At 43.5% G+C, this 25,795-nt stretch overlaps 1 protein-coding gene across 1 annotated transcript in view; it reads right to left on the bottom strand.

Moving 5' to 3' along the window:
• bmp3 (bone morphogenetic protein 3) overlaps nucleotides 1-19,084 on the bottom strand; it is a 104,390-nt gene extending 85,306 nt beyond the window's left edge. Inside the window, exons 1-2 of the mRNA XM_071404410.1 lie at nucleotides 18,353-19,084; nucleotides 11,959-12,938 (exon numbers count right to left, since the gene is read on the bottom strand). Of these exons, the coding sequence (XP_071260511.1) occupies nucleotides 11,959-12,938; nucleotides 18,353-18,635 (1,263 nt within the window). The 5' untranslated portion in view covers nucleotides 18,636-19,084. The remainder of the gene's footprint in view (nucleotides 1-11,958; nucleotides 12,939-18,352) is intronic.
• Between the last annotated feature and the right edge of the window lie 6,711 nt (nucleotides 19,085-25,795).

Below are 25,795 nucleotides of genomic sequence, written 5' to 3'. Positions count from 1 at the left end.
TCCATCAGACTGGAGTAACTAACCAGACAATGTTCTATCAGACTGGAGTAACTAACCAGACAATGTTCTATCTGACTGGAGTAACTAACCGGACAATGTTCTATCTGACTGGAGTAACTAACCGGAGAATGTTCTATCAGACTGGAGTAACTAACCAGACAATGTTCTATCTGACTGGAGTAACTAACCAGACAATGTTCTATCAGACTGGAGTAACTAACCAGACAATGTTCTATCTGACTGGAGTAACTAACCAGACAATGTTCTATCAGACTGGAGTAACTAACCGGACAATGTTCTATCTGACTGGAGTAACTAACCGGACAATGTTCTATCTGACTGGAGTAACTAACCGGAGAATGTTCTATCAGACTGGAGTAACTAACCAGACAATGTTCTATCAGACTGGAGTAACTAACCAGACAATGTTCTACCAGACTGGAGTAACTAACCAGACAATGTTCTATCTGACTGGAGTAACTAACCAGACAATGTTCTATCTGACTGGAGTAACTAACCAGACAATGTTCTACCAGACTGGAGTAACTAACCAGACAATGTTCTATCTGACTGGAGTAACTAACCGGACAATGTTCTATCTGACTGGAGTAACTAACCTTACAATGTTCTATCAGACTGGAGTAACTAACCGGACAATGTTCTATCAGACTGCAGTAACTAACCTGAGAATGTTCTATCAGACTGGAGTAACTAACCGAACAATGTTCCATCAGACTGGAGTAACTAACCAGACAATGTTCCATCAGACTGGAGTAACTAACCGGACAATGTTCTATCAGACTGGAGTAACTAACCAGACAATGTTCTATCTGACTGGAGTAACTAACCAGACAATGTTCTATCTGACTGGAGTAACTAACCAGACAATGTTCTATCAGACTGGAGTAACTAACCAGACAATGTTCTATCAGACTGGAGTAACTAACCAGACAATGTTCTATCAGACTGGAGTAACTAACCAGACAATGTTCTATCAGACTGGAGTAACTAACCAGACAATGTTCTATCTGACTGGAGTAACTAACCAGACAATGTTCTATCTGACTGGAGTAACTAACCGGACAATGTTCTATCAGACTGGAGTAACTAACCGGACAATGTTCTATCAGACTGGAGTAACTAACCAGACAATGTTCTATCAGACTGGAGTAACTAACCGGACAAATATCTATCTGACTGGAGTAACTAACCAGACAATGTTCTATCAGACTGGAGTAACTAACCAGACAATGTTCTATCTGACTGGAGTAACTAACCAGACAATGTTCTATCTGACTGGAGTAACTAACCAGACAATGTTCTATCTGACTGGAGTAACTAACCAGACAATGTTCTATCAGACTGGAGTAACTAACCGGACAATGTTCTATCTGACTGGAGTAACTAACCGGACAATGTTCTATCAGACTGGAGTAACTAACCGGACAATGTTCTATCAGACTGGAGTAACTAACCAGACAATGTTCTATCAGACTGGAGTAACTAACCAGACAATGTTCTATCTGACTGGAGTAACTAACCGGACAATGTTCTATCTGACTGGAGTAACTAACCGGAGAATGTTCTATCAGACTGGAGTAACTAACCAGACAATGTTCTATCTGACTGGAGTAACTAACCAGACAATGATCTATCTGACTGGATTAACTAACCAGACAATGATCTATCTGACTGGAGTAACTAACCACACAATGTTCTATCAGACTGGAGTAACTAACCGGACAATGTTCTATCTGACTGGAGTAACTAACCGGACAATGTTCTACCAGACCAGACTGGAGTAACTAACCAGACAATGTTCTATCAGACTGGAGTAACTAACCAGACAATGTTCTATCAGACTGGAGTAACTAACCAGACAATGTTCTATCAGACTGGAGTAACTAACCGGACAATGTTCTATCAGACTGGAGTAACTAACCGGAGAATGTTCTATCAGACTGGAGTAACTAACCAGACAAGGTTCTATCTGACTGGAGTAACTAACCAGACAATGTTCTATCAGACTGGAGTAACTAACCAGACAATGTTCTATCAGACTGGAGTAACTAACCAGACAATGTTCTATCAGACAGGAGTAACTAACCGGACAATGTTCCATCAGACTGGAGTAACTAACCAGACAATGTTCTACCAGACTGGAGTAACTAACCAGACAATGTTCTATCTGACTGGAGTAACTAACCAGACAATGTTCTATCAGACTGGAGTAACTAACCAGACAATGTTCTACCAGACTGGAGTAACTAACCAGACAATGTTCTATCTGACTGGAGTAACTAACCAGACAATGTTCTACCAGACTGGAGTAACTAACCAGACAATGTTCTATCTGACTGGAGTAACTAACCGGACAATGTTCTATCTGACTGGAGTAACTAACCGGACAATGTTCTATCAGACTGGAGTAACTAACCGGACAATGTTCTATCAGACTGCAGTAACTAACCTGAGAATGTTCTATCAGACTGGAGTAACTAACCGAACAATGTTCCATCAGACTGGAGTAACTAACCAGACAATGTTCCATCAGACTGGAGTAACTAACCGGACAATGTTCTATCAGACTGGAGTAACTAACCGGAGAATGTTCTATCTGACTGGAGTAACTAACCAGACAATGATCTATCTGACTGGAGTAACTAACCAGACAATGTTCTATCAGACTGGAGTAACTAACCGGACAATGTTCTATCTGACTGGAGTAACTAACCAGACAATGTTCTATCTGACTGGAGTAACTAACCAGACAATGTTCTATCAGACTGGAGTAACTAACCAGACAATGTTCTACCAGACTGGAGTAACTAACCAGACAATGTTCTATCTGACTGGAGTAACTAACCAGACACTGTTCTACCAGACTGGAGTAACTAACCAGACAATGTTCTACCAGACTGGAGTAAGTAACCAGACAATGTTCTATCTGACTGGAGTAACTAACCAGACAATGTTCCATCAGACTGGAGTAACTAACCAGACAATGTTCCATCAGACTGGAGTAACTAACCAGACAATGTTCTATCTGACTGGAGTAACTAACCAGACAATGATCTATCTGACTGGAGTAACTAACCAGACAATGATCTATCTGACTGGAGTAACTAACCAGACAATGTTCTATCAGACTGGAGTAACTAACCGGACAATGTTCTACCAGACTGGAGTAACTAACCGGACAATGTTCTATCAGACTGGAGTAACTAACCGGACAATGTTCTATCTGACTGGAGTAACTAACCGGACAATGTTCTATCTGACTGGAGTAACTAACCGGAGAATGTTCTATCAGACTGGAGTAACTAACCAGACAATGTTCTATCTGACTGGAGTAACTAATCAGACAATGTTCTATCAGACTGGAGTAACTAACCGGACAATGTTCTATCTGCCTGGAGTAACTAACCGGACAATGTTCTATCAGACTGGAGTAACTAACCGGACAATGTTCCATCAGACTGGAGTAACTAACCGGACAATGTTCTATCTGACTGGAGTAACTAACCGGACAATGTTCTACCAGACTGGAGTAACTAACCGGACAATGTTCTATCAGACTGGAGTAACTAACCGGACAATGTTCTATCTGACTGGAGTAACTAACCGGACAATGTTCTATCTGACTGGAGTAACTAACCGGAGAATGTTCTATCAGACTGGAGTAACTAACCAGACAATGTTCTATCTGACTGGAGTAACTAACCAGACAATGTTCTATCAGACTGGAGTAACTAACCAGACAATGTTCTATCTGACTGGAGTAACTAACCAGACAATGTTCTATCAGACTGGAGTAACTAACCGGACAATGTTCTATCTGACTGGAGTAACTAACCGGACAATGTTCTATCAGACTGGAGTAACTAACCGGACAATGTTCCATCAGACTGGAGTAACTAACCGGACAATGTTCTATCTGACTGGAGTAACTAACCGGACAATGTTCTATCTGACTGGAGTAACTAACCAGACAATGTTCTATCTGACTGGAGTAACTAACCAGACAATGATCTATCTGACTGGAGTAACTAACCAGACAATGTTCTATCTGACTGGAGTAACTAACCAGACAATGTTCTATCAGACTGGAGTAACTAACCAGACAATGTTCTATCTGACTGGAGTAACTAACCGGACAATGTTCTATCTGACTGGAGTAACTAACCGGACAATGTTCTATCAGACTGGAGTAACTAACCGGACAATGTTCTATCAGACTGCAGTAACTAACCTGAGAATGTTCTATCAGACTGGAGTAACTAACCGAACAATGTTCCATCAGACTGGAGTAACTAACCAGACAATGTTCCATCAGACTGGAGTAACTAACCGGACAATGTTCTATCAGACTGGAGTAACTAACCGGAGAATGTTCTATCTGACTGGAGTAACTAACCAGACAATGATCTATCTGACTGGAGTAACTAACCAGACAATGTTCTATCAGACTGGAGTAACTAACCGGACAATGTTCTATCTGACTGGAGTAACTAACCAGACAATGTTCTATCTGACTGGAGTAACTAACCAGACAATGTTCTATCAGACTGGAGTAACTAACCAGACAATGTTCTACCAGACTGGAGTAACTAACCAGACAATGTTCTATCTGACTGGAGTAACTAACCAGACACTGTTCTACCAGACTGGAGTAACTAACCAGACAATGTTCTACCAGACTGGAGTAAGTAACCAGACAATGTTCTATCTGACTGGAGTAACTAACCAGACAATGTTCCATCAGACTGGAGAAACTAACCAGACAATGTTCCATCAGACTGGAGTAACTAACCAGACAATGTTCTATCTGACTGGAGTAACTAACCAGACAATGATCTATCTGACTGGAGTAACTAACCAGACAATGATCTATCTGACTGGAGTAACTAACCAGACAATGTTCTATCAGACTGGAGTAACTAACCGGACAATGTTCTATCTGACTGGAGTAACTAACCGGACAATGTTCTACCAGACTGGAGTAACTAACCGGACAATGTTCTATCAGACTGGAGTAACTAACCGGACAATGTTCTATCTGACTGGAGTAACTAACCGGACAATGTTCTATCTGACTGGAGTAACTAACCAGACAATGTTCCATCAGACTGGAGTAACTAACCAGACAATGTTCCATCAGACTGGAGTAACTAACCAGACAATGTTCTATCTGACTGGAGTAACTAACCAGACAATGATCTATCTGACTGGAGTAACTAACCAGACAATGATCTATCTGACTGGAGTAACTAACCAGACAATGTTCTATCAGACTGGAGTAACTAACCGGACAATGTTCTATCTGACTGGAGTAACTAACCGGACAATGTTCTACCAGACTGGAGTAACTAACCGGACAATGTTCTATCAGACTGGAGTAACTAACCGGACAATGTTCTATCTGACTGGAGTAACTAACCGGACAATGTTCTATCTGACTGGAGTAACTAACCGGAGAATGTTCTATCAGACTGGAGTAACTAACCAGACAATGTTCTATCTGACTGGAGTAACTAATCAGACAATGTTCTATCAGACTGGAGTAACTAACCGGACAATGTTCTATCTGCCTGGATTAACTAACCGGACAATGTTCTATCAGACTGGAGTAACTAACCGGACAATGTTCCATCAGACTGGAGTAACTAACCGGACAATGTTCTATCTGACTGGAGTAACTAACCGGACAATGTTCTACCAGACTGGAGTAACTAACCGGACAATGTTCTATCAGACTGGAGTAACTAACCGGACAATGTTCTATCTGACTGGAGTAACTAACCGGACAATGTTCTATCTGACTGGAGTAACTAACCGGAGAATGTTCTATCAGACTGGAGTAACTAACCAGACAATGTTCTATCTGACTGGAGTAACTAACCAGACAATGTTCTATCAGACTGGAGTAACTAACCAGACAATGTTCTATCTGACTGGAGTAACTAACCAGACAATGTTCTATCAGACTGGAGTAACTAACCGGACAATGTTCTATCTGACTGGAGTAACTAACCGGACAATGTTCTATCAGACTGGAGTAACTAACCGGACAATGTTCCATCAGACTGGAGTAACTAACCGGACAATGTTCTATCTGACTGGAGTAACTAACCGGACAATGTTCTATCTGACTGGAGTAACTAACCAGACAATGTTCTATCTGACTGGAGTAACTAACCAGACAATGATCTATCTGACTGGAGTAACTAACCAGACAATGTTCTATCTGACTGGAGTAACTAACCAGACAATGTTCTATCAGACTGGAGTAACTAACCAGACAATGTTCTATCTGACTGGAGTAACTAACCGGACAATGTTCTATCTGACTGGAGTAACTAACCGGACAATGTTCTATCAGACTGGAGTAACTAACCGGACAATGTTCTATCAGACTGCAGTAACTAACCTGAGAATGTTCTATCAGACTGGAGTAACTAACCGAACAATGTTCCATCAGACTGGAGTAACTAACCAGACAATGTTCCATCAGACTGGAGTAACTAACCGGACAATGTTCTATCAGACTGGAGTAACTAACCGGAGAATGTTCTATCTGACTGGAGTAACTAACCAGACAATGATCTATCTGACTGGAGTAACTAACCAGACAATGTTCTATCAGACTGGAGTAACTAACCGGACAATGTTCTATCTGACTGGAGTAACTAACCAGACAATGTTCTATCTGACTGGAGTAACTAACCAGACAATGTTCTATCAGACTGGAGTAACTAACCAGACAATGTTCTACCAGACTGGAGTAACTAACCAGACAATGTTCTATCTGACTGGAGTAACTAACCAGACACTGTTCTACCAGACTGGAGTAACTAACCAGACAATGTTCTACCAGACTGGAGTAAGTAACCAGACAATGTTCTATCTGACTGGAGTAACTAACCAGACAATGTTCCATCAGACTGGAGTAACTAACCAGACAATGTTCCATCAGACTGGAGTAACTAACCAGACAATGTTCTATCTGACTGGAGTAACTAACCAGACAATGATCTATCTGACTGGAGTAACTAACCAGACAATGATCTATCTGACTGGAGTAACTAACCAGACAATGTTCTATCAGACTGGAGTAACTAACCGGACAATGTTCTATCTGACTGGAGTAACTAACCGGACAATGTTCTACCAGACTGGAGTAACTAACCGGACAATGTTCTATCAGACTGGAGTAACTAACCGGACAATGTTCTATCTGACTGGAGTAACTAACCGGACAATGTTCTATCTGACTGGAGTAACTAACCGGAGAATGTTCTATCAGACTGGAGTAACTAACCAGACAATGTTCTATCTGACTGGAGTAACTAATCAGACAATGTTCTATCAGACTGGAGTAACTAACCGGACAATGTTCTATCTGCCTGGAGTAACTAACCGGACAATGTTCTATCAGACTGGAGTAACTAACCGGACAATGTTCCATCAGACTGGAGTAACTAACCGGACAATGTTCTATCTGACTGGAGTAACTAACCGGACAATGTTCTACCAGACTGGAGTAACTAACCGGACAATGTTCTATCAGACTGGAGTAACTAACCGGACAATGTTCTATCTGACTGGAGTAACTAACCGGACAATGTTCTATCTGACTGGAGTAACTAACCGGAGAATGTTCTATCAGACTGGAGTAACTAACCAGACAATGTTCTATCTGACTGGAGTAACTAACCAGACAATGTTCTATCAGACTGGAGTAACTAACCAGACAATGTTCTATCTGACTGGAGTAACTAACCAGACAATGTTCTATCAGACTGGAGTAACTAACCGGACAATGTTCTATCTGACTGGAGTAACTAACCGGACAATGTTCTATCAGACTGGAGTAACTAACCGGACAATGTTCCATCAGACTGGAGTAACTAACCGGACAATGTTCTATCTGACTGGAGTAACTAACCGGACAATGTTCTATCTGACTGGAGTAACTAACCAGACAATGTTCTATCTGACTGGAGTAACTAACCAGACAATGATCTATCTGACTGGAGTAACTAACCAGACAATGTTCTATCTGACTGGAGTAACTAACCAGACAATGTTCTATCAGACTGGAGTAACTAACCAGACAATGTTCTATCTGACTGGAGTAACTAACCAGACAATGTTCTATCTGACTGGAGTAACTAACCAGACAATGTTCTATCAGACTGGAGTAACTAACCAGACAATGTTCTGTCAGACTGGAGTAACTAACCAGACAATGTTCTATCAGACTGGAGTAACTAACCGGACAATGTTCTATCAGACTGGAGGAACTAACCGGAGAATGTTCTATCAGACTGGAGTAACTAACCAGACAATGTTCTATCTGACTGGAGTAACTAACCAGACAATGTTCTATCAGACTGGAGTAACTAACCAGACAATGTTCTATCAGACAGGAGTAACTAACCGGACAATGTTCCATCAGACTGGAGTAACTAACCAGACAATGTTCTATCAGACTGGAGTAACTAACCAGACAATGTTCTATCTGACTGGAGTAACTAACCGGACAATGTTCTATCTGACTGGAGTAACTAACCGGAGAATGTTCTATCAGACTGGAGTAACTAACCAGACAATGTTCTATCAGACTGGAGTAACTAACCAGACAATGTTCTATCTGACTGGAGTAACTAACCAGACAATGTTCTATCAGACTGGAGTAACTAACCGGACAATGTTCTATCTGACTGGAGTAACTAACCGGACAATGTTCTATCTGACTGGAGTAACTAACCGGAGAATGTTCTATCTGACTGGAGTAACTAACCGGAGAATGTTCTATCTGACTGGAGTAACTAACCAGACAATGTTCTACCAGACTGGAGTAACTAACCAGACAATGTTCTATCTGACTGGAGTAACTAACCAGACAATGTTCTATCTGACTGGAGTAACTAACCAGACAATGTTCTACCAGACTGGAGTAACTAACCAGACAATGTTCTATCTGACTGGAGTAACTAACCGGACAATGTTCTATCTGACTGGAGTAACTAACCTTACAATGTTCTATCAGACTGGAGTAACTAACCGGACAATGTTCTATCAGACTGCAGTAACTAACCTGAGAATGTTCTATCAGACTGGAGTAACTAACCGAACAATGTTCCATCAGACTGGAGTAACTAACCAGACAATGTTCCATCAGACTGGAGTAACTAACCGGACAATGTTCTATCAGACTGGAGTAACTAACCAGACAATGTTCTGACTGGAGTAACTAACAAGACAATGTTCCATCTGACTGGAGTAACTAACCAGACAATGTTCTATCAGACTGGAGTAACTAACCAGACAATGTTCTATCAGACTGGAGTAACTAACCAGACAATGTTCTATCTGACTGGAGTAACTAACCAGACAATGTTCTATCAGACTGGAGTAACTAACCAGACAATGTTCTATCTGACTGGAGTAACTAACCAGACAATGTTCTATCTGACTGGAGTAACTAACCGGACAATGTTCTATCAGACTGGAGTAACTAACCGGACAATGTTCTATCAGACTGGAGTAACTAACCGGACAATGTTCTATCAGACTGGAGTAACTAACCAGACAAATATCTATCTGACTGGAGTAACTAACCAGACAATGTTCTATCTGACTGGAGTAACTAACCAGACAATGTTCTATCAGACTGGAGTAACTAACCGGAGAATGTTCTATCAGACTGGAGTAACTAACCAGACAATGTTCTATCTGACTGGAGTAACTAACCGGAGAATGTTCTATCTGACTGGAGTAACTAACCGGAGAATGTTCTATCTGACTGGAGTAACTAACCGGACAATGTTCTATCTGACTGGAGTAACTAACCACACAATGTTCTATCAGACTGGAGTAACTAACCGGACAATGTTCTATCTGACTGGACTAACTAACCGGAGAATGTTCTATCTGACTGGAGTAACTAACCAGACAATGTTCTATCTGACTGGAGTAACTAACCAGACAATGTTCTATCTGACTGGAGTAACTAACCAGACAATGTTCTATCAGACTGGAGTAACTAACCAGACAATGTTCTATCTGACTGGAGTAACTAACCAGACAATGTTCTATCTGACTGGAGTAACTAACCAGACAATGTTCTATCTGACTGGAGTAACTAACCAGACAATGTTCTATCTGACTGGAGTAACTAACCAGACAATGTTCTATCTGACTGGAGTAACTAACCAGACAATGTTCTATCAGACTGGAGTAACTAACCAGACAATGTTCTATCTGACTGGAGTAACTAACCAGACAATGTTCTATCTGACCAGACTGGAGTAACTAACCAGACAATGTTCTATCAGACTGGAGTAACTAACCAGACAATGTTCTGTCAGACTGGAGTAACTAACCAGACAATGTTCTATCAGACTGGAGTAACTAACCGGACAATGTTCTATCAGACTGGAGGAACTAACCGGAGAATGTTCTATCAGACTGGAGTAACTAACCAGACAATGTTCTATCTGACTGGAGTAACTAACCAGACAATGTTCTATCAGACTGGAGTAACTAACCAGACAATGTTCTATCAGACAGGAGTAACTAACTGGACAATGTTCCATCAGACTGGAGTAACTAACCAGACAATGTTCTATCAGACTGGAGTAACTAACCAGACAATGTTCTATCTGACTGGAGTAACTAACCGGACAATGTTCTATCTGACTGGAGTAACTAACCGGAGAATGTTCTATCAGACTGGAGTAACTAACCAGACAATGTTCTATCTGACTGGAGTAACTAACCAGACAATGTTCTATCAGACTGGAGTAACTAACCAGACAATGTTCTATCAGACTGGAGTAACTAACCAGACAATGTTCTATCAGACTGGAGTAACTAACCGGACAATGTTCTATCTGACTGGAGTAACTAACCGGACAATGTTCTATCAGACAGGAGTAACTAACCGGACAATGTTCCATCAGACTGGAGTAACTAACCGGACAATGTTCTATCAGACTGGAGTAACTAACCGGACAATGTTCTGTCTGACTGGAGTAACTAACCGGACAATGTTCTATCTGACTGGAGTAACTAACCAGACAATGTTCTATCAGACTGGAGTAACTAACCGGAGAATGTTCTATCTGACTGGAGTAACTAACCAGACAATGTTCTATCTGACTGGAGTAACTAACTGGACGAGTTCTGAAAGAGCCGGCGTGATGTCACCATTCTCGACTCAGTGACAGGTTGTTGAAAGAAAAGTACTTCAAAACATCATGTGAACACAGTTGTGCTCATTGCTATCAACACAGACTGCTAGTCATAATATATGACATTTCACATCCCCTGTTGTTCAATATCAAAAACCAATAAACTACATTAATCTCCAAATTGGGGTCACCGGACTATCTTGATGTAAATTTGGGATCATGAGCAGAAAAATGTGGAAACCCAAGTGTTAAGATCATAATGAGGAAACAATGGTTGACAACAGCAGTTCTACATTCTGCCACACGGTGGTGCTGAAGGGCCACTGAAGTTGACAAACAGAGTCTGTGAGTAGCTATTATATGAGCCTGCCAAGCCAGGCTCTGGAGAGCTACAGTGTGCAGCACTTTGTTACACCTGATTCCGCTCATCAAGAACTTGGAACAAAAGCTTGCCGGAACAAAAGCCTGCCGGAACAAAAGCCTGCCGGAACAAAAGCCTACCGAAACAAAAGCCTGCCGGAACAAAAGCCTACTGGAACAAAAGCCTACTGGAACAAAAGCCTGCCGGAACAAAAGCCTGCTGGAACAAAAGCCTGCCGGAACAAAAGCCTGCCGGAACAAAAGCCTGCCGGAACAAAAGCCTGCCGGAACAAAAGCAAAAGCTGCTCAACCTGCAGCTCTCCAGGATGAGGGTTGGGGACCCTGTCTGGGAACACATACTGGCACATTATTAATTACATGAAGCATTGAGACATACCTTAGGCATGGGGAACTGGCATGACCCTGAGCAATAGTAGGCATCAAAAGACTTGGGAGATATAATCCACTCGCTCCAGCCAATGTCTGCGAAGTCCACCTTCAGGTAGCGACGAGCACAGTTCCGTGGTTCGTTCCACTGCTTCTTACGAGACTTCTTTATCGTCTGCTCGTCAAACTGCAGCAGGGGCATCTTACCGCCGTGCCTCTGGCTCTTACCGCGCGTCTTTTTCCTCGGCCGAGGGACTGGCTTGTTCTCCAGCGGTTCGTAGGGGCTGGTCTCGTCCCAGCCCGTCGTCTCATACGGGTACTCCGGCCCCGGTAACTCGTTGTTCTGGAGCGGGAGGAGGACGCTAGCTGAGCGCCGGCGTCTGTGAGGAGACGCCTGTTGTTGCGCGGCGGTGTTATTCCGAGCGTGCAGCCCCAGTCTATTGAAGCCAGAGGCGAAAGCCCCTTCTCCAGCCGTAGTAGTCGTTTGATGCCTCTGTAGTGTCGACACCACACTCTCGGGCTCGGAGATGGCCGAGTCGTTGGCGTAGACCAGGATGTAAGGAGAGCGTTCTGAGAGGAGCTTCTTCCAGGGCCTGGCTCCAGGCTGGGATGCCACGTCGATCCCGATCAGCAGCTCACGATGATGCTTGGCTTGGTTCACCACCCGGGTGACGTCCTTCCACTGCCAAGAGATGAAGTCCCTGTATAGTGTAGACACGTTGATCACAAAGTGGCCCAAAGCCCTGGTGTGGTTATCCACTGAGGAAAAGCTCCACACATCCATCTGGACGTGGCTGTGTCTCCTGGGGCCATGGCGGAATGAGGAGGGGACTCCACAGCTCTTGGGCCTGGTGGTGCTGCTGCAGCCAGGCTGCTGGGTGCTGTTCTGGAGGTCTCCTATGTAGTAGTGGAGCGTGGCCGACAGGACGGCCTCTGACTTGGTGAGAGACGTCAGGTTGAAGATCTGGAGCTGCTTGTTGTTGATGGTGCCTGGGAGAGGAACAGGACGGGGCAGTTAGTATAGAGCCCACAAATTCAAATCATTTATACCTCTGACACCAGGTGGGTACAATTAATGATCAGGTAGAACAGAGAACCAGCAGTAGTAGGGTAAGATTTGAACACCCCTGGAATAGAGAGTATAGGTCAGAGAGGTCCACATGTCCATAGAATTACATGAATTATAGGATCTCTGTGCATATCGTTCAATTTAGTTTCAAACCTGGAGCAGAACAAAAAAATGTTTAATTAGAGGCTATTTAAGCCAGGTCCACAAACCCTATCATTCAAATGTTTCAAAGCTTCATAGGGCATTTTCTAGGGACATCTTGCAATCACAACTAATCGCTAGTCATTTGGTTCCCAGTTAACAAATGTTGGTTGACAGAATGTTGTTGGAAAGTAATGTTTTTAATAACCAAAAAGAGAACCTGAAGGGAATGTTCTGTGTGGGTTTTCTGTAAGCTGCAGTGACGGCAGTGAACACATCATTGCCTACCTTATCCATCCCCCTGCATTATCAACACATTCCAGCAGGAGGCACTGTTTTCTAACGTATGGGTGCTGAAACCTGACTTCTACATGGCAATAGGGAGTTCTATCATATCAGTCGTTATATCCCAGTGTGACAACTGCATAACGGCCTCTTGAATGTAAAACATTTATATTTAGGAGTTACATAGGCCACACCAGCCCAGTTTACACCAGACATTCCATTGGAAAGTTGAATAAAGTTTAAGGAAAATGCAGATGTAACATACACAGACACAAATGACCTGTCCTTTCATTGGCTACTCTCCCATAAGCACATACACAAATGACCTGCCCTTTCATTGGCTACTCACCCATAAACACAGACACAAATGACCTGTCCTTTCATTGGCTACTCACCCATAAACACAGACACAAATGACCTGTCCTTTCATTGGCTACTCACCCATAAACACAGACACAAATGACCTGTCCTTTCATTGGATACTCTCCCATAAACACAGACACAAATGACCTGTCCTTTCATTGGCTACTCACCCATAAACACAGACACAAATACCTGTCCATTCATTGGCTACTCACCCATAAACACAGACACAAAAATGTATAACAGGCTTGAAGGCTACTGTTAGTCCAAACCATTTCCCTAGGGTTAGGGTTTCCCTTGGATACTAAACAACAGGTGAAACAGCCGTTCATTTCCCTGGGATACTAAACAACAGGTGAAACAGATGTTCATTTCCCTGGGATACTAAACAACAGGTGAAACAGATGTTCATTTCCCTGGGATACTAAACAACAGGTGAAACAGATGTTCATTTCCCTGGGATACTAAACAACAGGTGAAACAGATGTTCATTTCCCTGGGATACTAAACAACAGGTGAAACAGATGTTCATTTCCCTGGGATACTAAACAACAGGTGAAACAGATGTTCATTTCCCTGGGATACTAAACAACAGGTGAAACAGCCGTTCATTTCCCTGGGATACTAAACAACAGGTGAAACAGATGTTCATTTCCCTGGGATACTAAACAACAGGTGAAACAGATGTTCATTTCCCTGGGATACTAAACAACAGGTGAAACAGATGTTCATTTCCCTGGGATACTAAACAACAGGTGAAACAGCCGTTCATTTCCCTGGGATACTAAACAACAGGTGAAACAGCCGTTCATTTCCCTGGGATACTAAACAACAGGTGAAACAGATGTTCATTTCCCTGGGATACTAAACAACAGGTGAAACAGCCGTTCATTTCCCTGGGATACTAAACAACAGGTGAAACAGATGTTCATTTCCCTGGGATACTAAACAACAGGTGAAACAGCCGTTCATTTCCCTTGGATACTAAACAACAGGTGAAACAGCCGTTCATTTCCCTGGGATACTAAACAACAGGTGAAACAGCCGTTCATTTCCCCGGGATACTAAACAACAGGTGAAACAGCCGTTCATTTCCCTGGGATACTAAACAACAGGTGAAACAGCCGTTCATTTCCCTGGGATACTAAACAACAGGTGAAACAGCCGTTCATTTCCCTGGGATACTAAACAACAGGTGAAACAGATGTTCATTTCCCTGGGATACTAAACAACAGGTGAAACAGCCGTTCATTTCCCTGGGATACTAAACAACAGGTGAAACAGATGTTCATTTCCCTGGGATACTAAACAACAGGTGAAACAGATGTTCATTTCCCTGGGATACTAAACAACAGGTGAAACAGATGTTCATTTCCCTGGGATACTAAACAACAGGTGAAACAGCCGTTCATTTCCCTGGGATACTAAACAACAGGTGAAACAGCCGTTCATTTCCCTGGGATACTAAACAACAGGTGAAACAGCCGTTCATTTCCCTGGGATACTAAACAACAGGTGAAACAGCCGTTCATTTCCCCGGGATACTAAACAACAGGTGAAACAGCCGTTCATTTCCCTGGGATACTAAACAACAGGTGAAACAGATGTTCATTTCCCTGGGATACTAAACAACAGGTGAAACAGCCGTTCATTTCCCTGGGATACTAAACAACAGGTGAAACAGATGTTCATTTCCCTGGGATACTAAACAACAGGTGAAACAGCCGTTCATTTCCCTGGGATACTAAACAACAGGTGAAACAGATGTTCATTTCCCTGGGATACTAAACAACAGGTGAAACAGCCGTTCATTTCCCTGGGATACTAAACAACAGGTGAAACAGCCGTTCATTTCCCTGGGATACTAAACAACAGGTGAAACAGATGTTCATTTCCCTGGGATACTAAACAACAGGTGAAACAGACGTTCATTTCCCTGGGATACTAAACAACAGGTGAAACAGCCGTTCATTTCCCTGGGATACTAAACAACAGGTGAAACAGCCGTTCATTTCCCTGGGATACTAAACAACAGGTGAAACAGCCGTTCATTTCTCTGGGATACTAAACAACAGGTGAAACAGATGTTCATTACCCTGGGAAACTAAACAACAGGTGAAACAGCCGTTCATTTCCCTGGGATACTAAACAACAGGTGAAACAGCCGTTCATTTCCCTGGGATACTAAACAACAGGTGAAACAGCCGTTCATTTCCCTGGGATACTAAACAACAGGTGAAACAGCCGTTCATTTCCCTGGGATACTAAACAACAGGTGAAACAGATGTTCATTTCCCTGGGATACTAAACAACAGGTGAAACAGCCGTTCATTTCCCTGGGATACTAAACAACAGGTGAAACAGCCGTTCATTTCCCTGGGATACTAAACAACAGGTGAAACAGATGTTCATTTCCCTGGGATACTAAACAACAGGTGAAACAGCCGTTCATTTCCCTGGGATACTAAACAACAGGTGAAACAGCCGTTCATTTCCCTGGGATACTAAACAACAGGTGAAACAGACGTTCATTTCCCTGGGATACTAAACAACAGGTGAAACAGCCGTTCATTTCCCTGGGATACTAAACAACAGGTGAAACAGCCGTTCATTTCCCTGGGATACTAAACAACAGGTGAAACAGCCGTTCATTTCTCTGGGATACTAAACAACAGGTGAAACAGATGTTCATTTCCCTGGGATACTAAACAACAGGTGAAACAGCCGTTCATTTCCCTGGGATACTAAACAACAGGTGAAACAGATGTTCATTTCCCTGGGATACTAAACAACAGGTGAAACAGATGTTCATTTCCCTGGGATACTAAACAACAGGTGAAACAGCCGTTCATTTCCCTGGGATACTAAACAACAGGTGAAACAGATGTTCATTTCCCTGGGATACTAAACAACAGGTGAAACAGATGTTCATTTCCCTGGGATACTAAACAACAGGTGAAACAGCCGTTCATTTCCCTGGGATACTAAACAACAGGTGAAACAGCCGTTCATTTCCCTGGGATACTAAACAACAGGTGAAACAGATGTTCATTTCCCTGGGATACTAAACAACAGGTGAAACAGATGTTCATTTCCCTGGGATACTAAACAACAGGTGAAACAGATGTTCATTTCCCTGGGATACTAAACAACAGGTGAAACAGATGTTCATTTCCCTGGGATACTAAACAACAGGTGAAACAGATGTTCATTTCCCTGGGATACTAAACAACAGGTGAAACAGATGTTCATTTCCCTGGGATACTAAACAACAGGTGAAACAGCTGTTCCGTTTTGGGTAATGGGCTCAGTGTTTCATTGGTTGGGCTTTGGATCAACAGGTGCTGTGTAGTCCCAACTATACAACACCTTCCTAATATTGAGTTGCACCCCCCTTTGTCCTCATAACAGCATCAATCCGTCAGGGCATGGACTCTACAAGGTCTCTAAATCGTTTCACAGGGATGCTGGCCCATGTTGACTCCAATGCTTCCCACAGTTGTATCAAGTTGGCTGGACAAGCTGTCTTTTGGGTGGTGGACCAGTCTTGATACACAAGGTTAACTGTTGAGCATGAAAATCCCAGCAGAGTTGCAGTCCTTGACTCAAACCGGTGCTCCTGGCACCTACTACCATACCCCGTTCAAAGGCCCTTAAATATTCTGTCTTGCCCATTCACCCTCTGAATGACACACACAATCCATGTCTCAATTGTCTCAAGGCTTAAAAATCCTTCTTTAACCCGTCTCCTCCCCTTCATCTACACTGATTGAAGTGGATTTAACAAGTGACATCAATAAAGGATTATAGCTTTTACCTGGATTCACCTGGTCAGTCTGTCATGGAAAGAGCAGGTGTTCATAATGTTTTGTCCACCATATATATATATATATACACACACACACACACACACACACACACACACACACACACACACACACACACACACACACACACACACACACACACACACACACACACACTCATCATTTGCTGCTGCTACTCTGTTCTTTAGTTTACTCTTACTATTATCTATCCTGATGTCTAGTCACTTTACCCTGCCTTCATGTACATATCTACCTCATACCTCTTCCCGTTGATCTGGTACTGGTTCTCCCTGTATAGTTTGATCCCACAGGGCACAGACATCAATCAATTCAATGTCTAGTTATGTTTTACATTTGGTTGAGTTGTAAACGAACTTGAAATCAGCTAACAATTTCACTCTTGGATCTAAGTAAAAAAAAATTGAAATGCGCTAATGTTGATTACTTTTTGCAAATTCAATTAGTTCCCCATGTTGATTCAACGTCTTCACATATACTTTTTTGGGGGTTGAAATGACGTGGAAACAACATTGATTCATCCAGTTTGGCTCACATTTTGGATTCTTGTTTATTTTATTCCTCTTGTGCTCATATATATTTTTTTTAATTACATTTATGTAACTCTACATAGTTGTGAAAGGTTTCTCACCTTCATTTCATTGTTAAGTCTACATTCGTTAAATTCGGCATGTGACAAATACATATTTAATTAGATTTACCCCAATGCGCTTTAAAGCTGCGGACCGTATTCCCATCCTTGAAAGGAAATCCTGCACGGTTGTATTTGTCGTAAAGCATCTGCATGTGTTCCGTCATAGTATCCTGTAAAAGCAGGTCTTGCTCATTCTTCTCTGAGCGGTCATTGTCCGCCCGGGGGGCACCGGAGTGCCCAGATTCACCTTTTCTTTTCAAACCAGTGAAATGATCTTTCAACATCGCGCAATATCCACCGAATAGATAGCTCCATCCGAGCAGCAGCAGTAACTGCGGACAGAGAGCCATGTTCCCAGTGAGAATAGTGGTGGACACTTTCAGTCAGAAGAACTTGCTGGTCAAAATCTCCCACTCAGAGCGCGTGTCCCAGGTCCTCTTACGAGTGAAAATAGGTGGCATCACCTTGACATTCGTCCAGTGTTCATTTGTTTAATAATCACCTGGAAAACTCGACACTCACTAAAAGAAAGAAACAAAGAAGAGGTGATAGCCAACAAAACGACAGAGCGCTGTGCTCCTGCAGCGCGCTCTGCTCTGCGTGTCTACCGTGAAGTTGAAACGTTAAATCAAAGTTGTTCTCTCTCTCTCCGTTGAGTGAATAAGGACTCCCTCATCCCAGTTCGACGTAATAGCTAATAGTGTTGAAGAGGGCAGCAGCTCTTGGTTTTGTTCAGATCTGGGCAGATCTCTCCATCGACAGCCAATCGTCCCCGTTCTCAGCTTTCATTGAAGGTGAAGGATGTTGTGCTTGGTAATATATATGACTACTGGGACCAGCTGAGTATTACTACTACTGGGACCAGCTGAGTATTACTACTACTGGGACCAGCTGAGTATTACTACTACTGGGACCAGCTGAGTATTACTACTGGGAACAGCTGAGTATTACTACTACTGGGAACAGCTGAATATTACTACTGGGAACAGCTGGGTATTACTACTACTGGGAACAGCTGAGTATTACTACTACTGGGAACAGCTGAGTATTACTACTACTGGGAACAGCTGAATATTACTACTGGGAACAGCTGGGTATTACTACTCCTGGGAACAGCTGGGTATTACTACTGGGAACAGCTGGGTATTACTACTACTGGGACCAGCTGGGTATTACTACTACTGGGACCAGCTGGGTATTACTACTGGGACCAGCTGGGTATTACTACTACTGGGACCAGCTGAGTATTACTACTGGGAACAGCTGGGTATTACTACTACTGGGACCAGCTGGGTATTACTACTGGGAACAGCTGGGTATTACTACTGGGACCAGCTGGGTATTACTACTACTGGGACCAGTTGGGTATTACTACTGGGAACAGCTGAGTATTACTACTGGGACCAGCTGGGTATTACTACTACTGGGAACAGCTGGGTATCACTACTACTGGGAATAGCTGGGTATTACTACTGGGAACAGCTGGGTATTACTACTACAGGGAACAGCTGGGTATTACTACTACTGGGAACAGCTGGGTATTACTACTACTGGGAACAGCTGGGTATTACTACTGGGACCAGCTGAGTATTACTACTGGGAACAGCTGGGTATTACTACTACTGGGACCAGCTGGGTATTACTACTACTGGGACCAGCTGAGTATTACTACTGGGACCAGCTGGGTATTACTACTACTGGGAACAGCTGGGTATTACTACTGGGAACAGCTGGGTATTACTACTACTGGGAACAGCTGGGTATTACTACTGGGAACAGCTGGGTATTACTACTGAGAACAGCTGAGTATTACTACTGGGAACAGCTGGGTATTACTACTGGGACCAGCTGGGTATTACTACTACTGGGAACAGCTGGGTATTACTACTACTGGGAACAGCTGGGTATTACTACTGGGAACAGCTGAGTATTACTACTGGGAACAGCTGGGTATTACTACTACTGAGAACAGCTGGGTATTACTACTACTGGGAACAGCTGGGTATTACTACTACTGGGAACAGCTGGGTATTACTACTACTGGGAACAGCTGGGTATTACTACTGGGAACAGCTGGGTATTACTACTACTGGGACCAGCTGAGTATTACTACTACTGGGACCAGCTGAGTATTACTACTGGGAACAGCTGGGTATTACTACTACTGGGAACAGCTGGGTATTATTACTACTGGGACCAGCTGAGTATTACTACTGGGACCAGCTGGGTATTACTACTGGGAACAGCTGGGTATTACTACTACTGGGAACAGCTGGGTATTACTACTGGGAACAGCTGGGTATTACTACTACTGGGACCAGCTGGGTATTACTACTGGGAACATCTGAGTAGTACTACTACTGGGACCAGCTGGGTATTACTACTACTGGGACCAGCTGGGTATTACTACTACTGGGACCAGCTGGGTATTACTACTACTGGGACCAGCTGAGTATTACTACTACTGGGACCAGCTGAGTATTACTACTACTGGGAACAGCTGAGTATTACTACTGGGAACAGCTGAGTATTACTACTGGGAACAGCTGGGTATTACTACTGGGACCAGCTGAGTATTACTACTACTGGGACCAGCTGAGTATTACTACTACTGGGACCAGCTGAGTATTACTACTACTGGGACCAGCTGAGTATTACTACTACTGGGAACAGCTGAGTATTACTACTGGGAACAGCTGAGTATTACTACTGGGAACAGCTGAGTATTACTACTGGGACCAGCTGAGTATTACTACTACTGGGAACAGCTGAATATTACTACTGGGAACAGCTGGGTATTACTACTACTGGGAACAGCTGGGTATTACTACCGGGAACAGCTGGGTATTACTACTGGGAACAGCTGGGTATTACTACTGGGAACAGCTGAGTATTACTACTACTGGGACCAGCTGGGTATTACTACTGGGAACAGCTGAGTATTACTACTACTGGGAAAGCTGGGTATTACTACTGGGACCAGCTGGGTATTACTACTGGGAACAGCTGGGTATTACTACTGGGAACAGCTGAGTATTACTACTACTGGGAACAGCTGGGTATTACTACTGGGACCAGCTGGGTATTACTACTGGGAACAGCTGGGTATTACTACTGGGAACAGCTGGGTATTACTACTACTGGGACCAGCTGAGTATTACTACTACTGGGACCAGCTGGGTATTACTACTGGGACCAGCTGGGTATTACTACTACTGGGACCAGCTGAGTATTACTACTGGGAACAGCTGGGTATTACTACTACTGGGACCAGCTGGGTATTACTACTGGGAACAGCTGGGTATTACTACTGGGACCAGCTGGGTATTACTACTACTGGGACCAGTTGGGTATTACTACTGGGAACAGCTGAGTATTACTACTGGGACCAGCTGGGTATTACTACTACTGGGAACAGCTGGGTATCACTACTACTGGGAATAGCTGGGTATTACTACTGGGAACAGCTGGGTATTACTACTACAGGGAACAGCTGAGTATTACTACTGGGAACAGCTGGGTATTACTACTGGGAACAGCTGGGTATTACTACTACTGGGACCAGCTGAGTATTACTACTGGGAACAGCTGGGTATTACTACTACTGGGAACAGCTGGGTATTACTACTACTGGGAACAGCTGAGTATTACTACTGGGAACAGCTGGGTATTATTACTACTGGGACCAGCTGGGTATTACTACTACTGGGAACAGCTGGGTATTACTACTACTGGGACCAGTTGGGTATTACTACTGGGAACAGCTGGGTATTACTACTACTGGGAACAGCTGGGTATTACTACTACTGGGACCAGCTGGGTATTATTACTGGAATCAGCTGGGTATTACTACTGGGAACAGCTGGGTATTACTACTGGGACCAGCTGGGTATTACTACTGGGAACAGCTGGGTATTACTACTGGGAACAGCTGGGTATTACTACTGGGAACAGCTGGGTATTACTACTGGGAACAGCTGGGTATTACTACTACTGGGACCAGCTGAGTATTACTACTACTGGGACCAGCTGGGTATTACTACTGGGACCAGCTGGGTATTACTACTACTGGGACCAGCTGAGTATTACTACTACTGGGACCAGCTGGGTATTACTACTGGGACCAGCTGGGTATTACTACTACTGGGACCAGCTGAGTATTACTACTGGGACCAGCTGGGTGTTACTACTGGGAACAGCTGGGTATTACTACTACTGGGACCAGCTGGGTATTACTACTACTGGAACCAGCTGGGTATTACTACTGGGACCAGCTGGGTATTACTACTGGGAACAGCTGGGTATTACTACTGGGACCAGCTGGGTATTACTACTACTGGGACCAGTTGGGTATTACTACTGGGAACAGCTGAGTATTACTACTGGGACCAGCTGGGTATTACTACTACTGGGAACAGCTGGGTATTACTACTACTGGGAATAGCTGGGTATTACTACTGGGAACAGCTGGGTATTACTACTACTGGGAACAGCTGGGTATTACTACTACTGGGAACAGCTGGGTATTACTACTAATGGGAACAGCTGGGTATTACTACTGGGACCAGCTGAGTATTACTACTGGGAACAGCTGGGTATTACTACTACTGGGAACAGCTGGGTATTACTACTACTGGGAACAGCTGGGTATTATTACTACTGGGACCAGCTGAGTATTACTACTGGGACCAGCTGGGTATTACTACTGGGACCAGCTGGGTACTACTACTGGGAACAGCTGGGTATTACTACTGGGAACAGCTGGGTATTACTACTACTGGGAACAGCTGGGTATTACTACTGGGAACAGCTGGGTATTACTACTACTGGGACCAGCTGGGTATTACTACTGGGAACAGCTGGGTATTACTACTGGGAACAGCTGGGTATTACTACTGGGAACAGCTGGGTATTACTACTGGGAACAGCTGGGTATTACTACTACTGGGAACAGCTGGGTATTACTACTACTGGGAACAGCTGGGTATTACTACTGGGAACAGCTGAGTATTACTACTGGGACCAGCTGGGTATTACTACTACTGGGAACAGCTGGGTATTACTACTACTGGGAACAGCTGGGTATTACTACTGGGAACAGCTGAGTATTACTACTGGGAACAGCTGGGTATTATTACTACTGGGACCAGCTGAGTATTACTACTGGGAACAGCTGGGTATTACTACTACTGGGAACAGCTGGGTATTACTACTACTGGGAACAGCTGAGTATTACTACTGGGACCAGCTGGGTATTACTACTACTGGGAACAGCTGGGTATTACTACTGGGAACAGCTGAGTATTACTACTTGGAACAGCTGGGTATTACTACTACTGGGAACAGCTGGGTATTACTACTTGGAACAGCTGGGTATTACTACTGGGACCAGCTGGGTATTACTACTACTGGGACCAGCTGAGTATTACTACTGGGAACAGCTGGGTATTACTACTACTGGGAACAGCTGGGTATTACTACTACTGGGAACAGCTGAGTATTACTACTGGGACCAGCTGGGTATTACTACTACTGGGAACAGCTGGGTATTACTACTGGGAACAGCTGAGTATTACTACTGGGAACAGCTGGGTATTACTACTACTGGGAACAGCTGGGTATTACTACTACTGGGAACAGCTGGGTATTACTACTGGGAACAGCTGGGTATTACTACTGGGACCAGCTGGGTATTACTACTACTGGGAACAGCTGGGTATTACTACTACTGGGAACAGCTGGGTATTACTACTACTGGGAACAGCTGGGTATTACTACTGGGACCAGCTGAGTATTACTACTGGGAACAGCTGGGTATTACTACTACTGGGAACAGCTGGGTATTACTACTGGGAACAGCTGGGTATTACTACTACTGGGAACAGCTGGGTATTACTACTACTGGGACCAGCTGGGTATTACTACTACTGGGAACAGCTGGGTATTACTACTGGGAACAGCTGGGTATTATTACTACTGGGACCAGCTGGGTATTACTACTACTGGGAACAGCTGGGTATTACTACTGGGAACAGCTGGGTATTATTACTACTGGGACCAGCTGAGTATTACTACTACTGGGAACAGCTGGGTATTACTACTGGGACCAGCTGGGTATTACTACTACTGGGACCAGCTGAGTATTACTACTACTGGGAACAGCTGGGTATTACTACTACTGGGACCCGCTGGGTATTACTACTGCTGGGACCAGCTGGGTATTACTACTACTGGGACCAGCTGGGTATTACTACTACTGGGAACAGCTGGGTATTACTACTGGGACCAGCTGGGTATTACTACTACTGGGAACAGCTGGGTATTACTACTACTGGGACCAGCTGGGTATTACTACTACTGGGGACAGCTGAGTATTACTACTACTGGGAACAGCTGGGTATTACTACTACTGGGACCAGCTGGGTATTACTACTGGGGACAGCTGGGTATTACTACTACTGGGGACAGCTGGGTATTACTACTGGGAACGGCTGAGTATTACTACTACTGGGACCAGCTGGGTATTACTACTACTGGGACCAGCTGAGTATTACTACTGGGACCAGCTGAGTATTACTACTACTGGGACCAGCTGGGTATTACTACTACTGGGAACAGCTGAGTATTACTACTGGGACCAGCTGGGTATTACTACTGGGACCAGCTGAGTGTTACTACTGGGAACAGCTGAGTATTACTACTGGGACCAGCTGGGTTTTACTACTGGGACCAGCTGGGTATTACTACTACTGGGAACAGCTGGATATCACTCATGTTGTGCTTGGTAATATATATGGCTAGTAGGACCAGCTGGATATTACTCATGCTGTGCTTGGTAATATATATGGCTAGTGGGACCAGCTGGATATTACTCATGCTGTGCTTGGTAATATATATGGCTAGTGGGACCAGCTGGATATTACTCATGCTGTGCTTGGTAATATATATGGCTAGTGGAACCAGCTGGATATTACTCATGTTGTGCTTGGTAATATATATGGCTAGTGGGACCAGCTGGATATTACTCATGCTGTGCTTGGTAATATATATGGCTAGTGGGACCAGCTGGATATTACTCATGTTGTGCTTGGTAATATATATGGCTAGTGGGACCAGCTGGATATTACTCATGTTGTGCTTGGTAATATATATGGCTAGTGGGACCAGCTGGATATTACTCATGCTGTGCTTGGTAATATATATGGCTAGTGGGACCAGCTGGATATTACTCATGTTGTGCTTGGTAATATATATGGCTAGTGGGGAGGGAGGGAGAGAGAGATGCTCAGGACAGATAGGTTATAATAACCTATGTCCTCTTGTTTCTATAATATAGTTAGTCAATGGTAAATTAACATTTTCCTTTTTTTCATGAGCAATTCAATTATTTATCTAAATTCTCAAAAACCATACTTCAATTTGTTTTAGAATATTTATTAAAGTAATACTTGGTTCTTCTAAGAAAGTCATTTGATTAATAGTAGCCTAAGTTATTGTGGTGTTGAAAACC

Source organism: Salvelinus alpinus, chromosome 5 (assembly GCF_045679555.1).
Source record: "Salvelinus alpinus chromosome 5, SLU_Salpinus.1, whole genome shotgun sequence".
NCBI lineage: Eukaryota > Metazoa > Chordata > Actinopteri > Salmoniformes > Salmonidae > Salvelinus > Salvelinus alpinus.
Note: the sequence above shows the minus strand (reverse complement) of the source record. Positions and strands in the feature narration are given on the sequence as shown.